The sequence below is a fragment of the Aegilops tauschii genome, chromosome 7, assembly GCF_002575655.3.
Source record: "Aegilops tauschii subsp. strangulata cultivar AL8/78 chromosome 7, Aet v6.0, whole genome shotgun sequence".
NCBI lineage: Eukaryota > Viridiplantae > Streptophyta > Magnoliopsida > Poales > Poaceae > Aegilops > Aegilops tauschii.
The window spans coordinates 63,594,642-63,598,876 of record NC_053041.3 but is presented as its reverse complement, the minus strand read 5'-3'; the positions used below and the strand labels follow the sequence as shown (position 1 = coordinate 63,598,876).

General features: G+C 48.8%; 2 protein-coding genes across 2 annotated transcripts; both read right to left on the bottom strand.

Annotated features, from left to right (window-relative positions):
* Positions 1 to 662: 662 nt before the first annotated feature.
* LOC109735833 (polyubiquitin-like) lies at positions 663 to 1,028 on the bottom strand. The gene has a single exon (XM_020295037.1). The coding sequence runs from the start codon at positions 1,026 to 1,028 to the stop codon at positions 663 to 665; it is 366 nt and encodes a 121-aa protein (XP_020150626.1).
* Positions 1,029 to 3,004: 1,976 nt separating this feature from the next.
* LOC109735832 (polyubiquitin-like) lies at positions 3,005 to 3,547 on the bottom strand. The gene has a single exon (XM_020295036.1). The coding sequence runs from the start codon at positions 3,545 to 3,547 to the stop codon at positions 3,005 to 3,007; it is 543 nt and encodes a 180-aa protein (XP_020150625.1).
* Positions 3,548 to 4,235: the final 688 nt, after the last annotated feature.

The window sequence follows — 4,235 nt, the reverse complement described above, 5'->3', positions numbered from 1 at the left end:
CCGCCTGGGAGCGCTAGCGGGCACACAGCCGCCCGCTAGACGCGTCTAACAAAAAAATGTGACATGATAGATATACCCCTCTGGCTCTCATGTAGATGAAAATTAATTACTGCTCCTCTAAGTGCCATTATCCCCGTGATGTGGTCCCATTTTCTTCCACACGAGCTCCTCCTTTTCTTTTCTTGAGGAACACCTGCAACTTTATTCATAGATGCAACCATTACAAATGCATTGCTTTGGATTCAATATCCAACAAATTACAAAGTACAATAAAATCTGTTCGAGGCATTCTCCATGATATCAATCTTTGTCAGATGAAATAACACCAAGACTTTAGTAAATAAACTGCAATTGAACAAATCAAGTGATACTACACTCGCTTCAGTCTATTAAAAAAAATCTCAAGGAATATTTGACAAAACACCCTGCACAACACATCATACTTAGCTAGTCAGCAACTTACTCTTCACTGCTAGAGATGAGAAGGCCTCAAAAGCGTATACCAATACACACGAGTTTTAAACTTCAATCAACTTCTTCCCCTTGGTGGCGCGCAATGCTCCTCGCGCAACAAGGCAATTTGTACCATGCAGACGGAGGATCACATCGAGGTGTGAGTTCTTCACCACGCTACGGTCCGCTAGGGTGAGACCATCCTTCAGCTAGCTTCCCCGGAAGATGATGCGCTGCTCGGATGCGGTAATCCCCTTCAATTCTTGAAGCTTCTCCCTGAATATGTTGACGGTATCTGAACTCTGGACCATAAGAGGAATTATGGGGTTCTTGCGGGCAATAGGCAGTCTGGCAAAGATGAGCATCGACCCTGACCCATGAAGGATTAGGTGAAGGGTGGACCCCACACAGACGCCATAGCCATCCAGTCCATGCCCGTCCTCTAGCTGCCTCCCGTCGAAGACAAGGGCCAGCTGGGATGGTGGCGGGATGCCGCAAGTAACATGAATCCTTTTCTTGACGTTGTCTACGGTGTCTGAGCTCTTGACCTCGAGGGTTAACCGGCCATTCGACATCTAAAAGAAGATTTGCATCAGTCCCCGTGTCGGCTGCGGGAGAAGGGCGAGTTGGACGACAGACTCCTTATCAATGCCGTAATCTGCAATGGTGCGTCCTTCCTCCAGCTCCTTGCCATCGAACATGAGGCGGTGGTTGGACATGGGATCACCTGAGACCCACTGTGGATCCTCGTCTTGACATTGTAGATAGTGTCCGATGGATCGGCATTTACCAGGATGGTCTCACCGACGAGTGTGCTCACAAAGAGTTGCAACACACCAAATATCAGCAATTTCGATCGAAGGGCAACAGAGGAGACATCAAATAATTTCACAGCAGATCGACAGGCTCGATCTATGCGTATATGTTGCACAGGTGATCAAGACATCTTGTTCAGATAAGACTGTCTGGTTTAATGCCTGCAACGCTGCAACCCCCGGCCGTAACATCGCTCAAATTAGTACACTTGTCTATTGTTTCAGTATAGTCTTGCGACAAATCCGCGGAAGTAATCATATCGATTTTAACGTACGCTTTGACGCATGCATGGATTGAAACACAACAGTCAAAACAGAACCAGATAAAACGTCCTAGATCGATGTATCATGGTCATGTAGTCATGGGCACGAACGGAAGATTTCTAGTCTAGAGATAAGAGATCAACCTTGAGGAACGGGCGACTCCTTGGGCCGCCAAAAAGCTCGAGGGGTATTCAAGGAACGCGGCGAGTCGTCGTCGGGCTGGGGGCAGGGGGCTGGAGGAAGGAGATACGAGGGGGAAAAGCGCCGCAATCACAAAGCGTCCGTCGTGTTCCTCCAGGTCTAGGGCAAATTGAAGGCCAACGTGGTATTACTAGGACGGGACGCCCCTGTACTCTTCGTTTTTTTTTCTTCTTTTTTCGTTTTTATTCTTTAAAATAATTAGGGATTCAAAAAGTTCCAAATTTCCAAAACAAAATTGCGAATTTTGAAAAAAAAAATTGTTCGAGAAATCATAAAATCTACATGAATGCAAAAAGTATTCATGATTTCAAAAACTGTTCGTGAAAATAAAAAAAATGTTCACAGATTCTAAAAATGTTCGTGGTTTGAAAAATGTTTGCATATTAAACAAAACTTAAGATTTTGAAAAACATATTTGGAAAATAAAAAAATGTTCATGCATACAAAATATGTTCATGAATTTAAAAAATGTTCATCATTTTCTCTGTAAAAATTCACAAAAATTAGAAAACGTCCGTGAATTTGAGAAATTATTCCCAAAGTACCAAAATGGTCATCGATCCAGTAAATGCCAGATAATTCAAGAAATTTAGAAGAACATGCACGAGGTGCAGCCATATGATGCAAGTGAACCAAATACCCATCTATGCTCCTCTATGCATCAGCCCAACCAGGCCATACTCACCTAGCCCCTCATGCAATGCAACCTGTAGCTACTAAGGGAACCAAACACGCCCCTAGAGATCCACATTATACGCCCGATCCCAAATATTTGCCGTGTTTCTTTTATTCTTAAAACACCCCGAAGGGCATTGTATTATGTGTAGTATAAAAGTTAAGGAGCACAATACAACTACCTGGAGCAAAAACAACTCTCCTAAAAATTACAAAGAGGCCCCTCATAGAAACAAAAACTCAAACAAGCTCAACCGGTCCGGTTGCAGTTTTGGCCTAGATCGGCGTGAAACTTGCAACTTTCTCTTTTGAAGCATGTCATCAAAATCAAAGCTACCATGTCCTTGACGCTTCGGGAGGGAGGCGTCCGGGCATGATGGCACTGCCCACAGGAGGTAGGACGAGGCGGAGCGGAAAGCGGGAAAGGGTGAGGTGCACTGTTCCTAGAAGCCAGAAAAATCAGATAGTGGGGATCTTCTATTTAGATATAGTAGTAGATTATCAAATGACTTCCTAAGTCGATTCCGCAGCAGCCAAAGAAATCGTTTTCAGATTCTGTCAAACGTGGTGCAGAGACGGCTGACCAGGATGCCTGTCTATATATGTCCATTACAGAGACAGTTGCTTCTCCCAGCAAAATCAGCGCACTTGTGAGGGCCACCGAGGCGGAGGATCACGCAGAGCGTCGACTCCTTCATCACGTTGTACTCCGCCAAGGTGCGGCCATGCTCCAGCTGCTTCTCGGCATAGACGACGCGCTGTGGGTCGAGCGGGACGCCCTCCTTCTGACGGACCTTCTCCATGACGCTCCCGACGGTGTCCGATCCCTCGACCGTGATGATGAGGGTCCTGCCGCTCGGCACCTTCACGAAGATCTCCATCAGCTCGCGGCGGACGGCGAGGTGGAGGCGGCAGCAGGAGGACCCCGCCTTCCCGGCGGCGCCGACGCCGTAGGACGCCAGTGTGCGCCCGTCCTGCAGCACCTTCCCGTCGAGGACCAGGCGCTGCCGGGGCGGGGGCACGCCCAGCTCGCGGTGGATGTTCGTCTTGACGTGGCCGACGGTGTCCGTGGTCCGGACGTCAAGCGAGAGGACCTTGCCCGCCATTGTCATGACGGAGATCTGGACACGACGGCTCATGGCGACAGCGTTACCCATGGATTAATGGATAGATGGACGTGTGTCGAGCTCGCGGAGCGGCTGGCGGCTCGCTCGATCGGAGGGACGCGCGCCGGCCAACGACCAGCCGATCTGGAGGTGTCCGTGCGACCGATCGAGGAGAAACCGCCGTGTGTACCTATGTACTATCACGATTTACTATCCGTCTCAGGGGCAGATCAAGGCGAACCGGTAGCGACCGCGGGTGAATCCTGATACGAACTGGCTGCTGCCTGGGATGTCTGCCCGTGGGCGCGACGAGAGGTGTAGGATTCCTACAGTGACTCGGTAGATCCGCCTAGATAGTTGCTACCCTACCACATGCAGTGCAGCTGTGCAGGTGCAGCCACGGGAAGATGCAGATCTTGATCGATCGGGCGGACGTGTTGTACGACAGGCAAATTGATGTCACCACGTGAGTGTGTTTCTTTTTGCCTTTTTCCTTTCTTGCAAAACATGAGTCCTCCCAAAGTAGGGCACCTATGGTTGCCTCTGGTTCCTAGGGCCTGCATCTTCTCCAAATTTATGTGTGGCTATATATCTAGGCCATCGCCCACAGTCTTCAATTTCAATTGGCCGACCCACTTCATCCGTCCCCGTCTGTTTTTCTAGTTTCGCGGACGAAAACCATGGTTCAACCCGGTGATGCAAACGAACGGATGTCTGTTTT

Coding starts and splice junctions, on each gene's coding strand:
- LOC109735833 (XM_020295037.1), bottom strand. CDS start 1,028: ATGTCGAATGGCCGGTTAACCCTCGAGGTCAAGAGCTCAGACACCGTA.
- LOC109735832 (XM_020295036.1), bottom strand. CDS start 3,547: ATGAGCCGTCGTGTCCAGATCTCCGTCATGACAATGGCGGGCAAGGTC.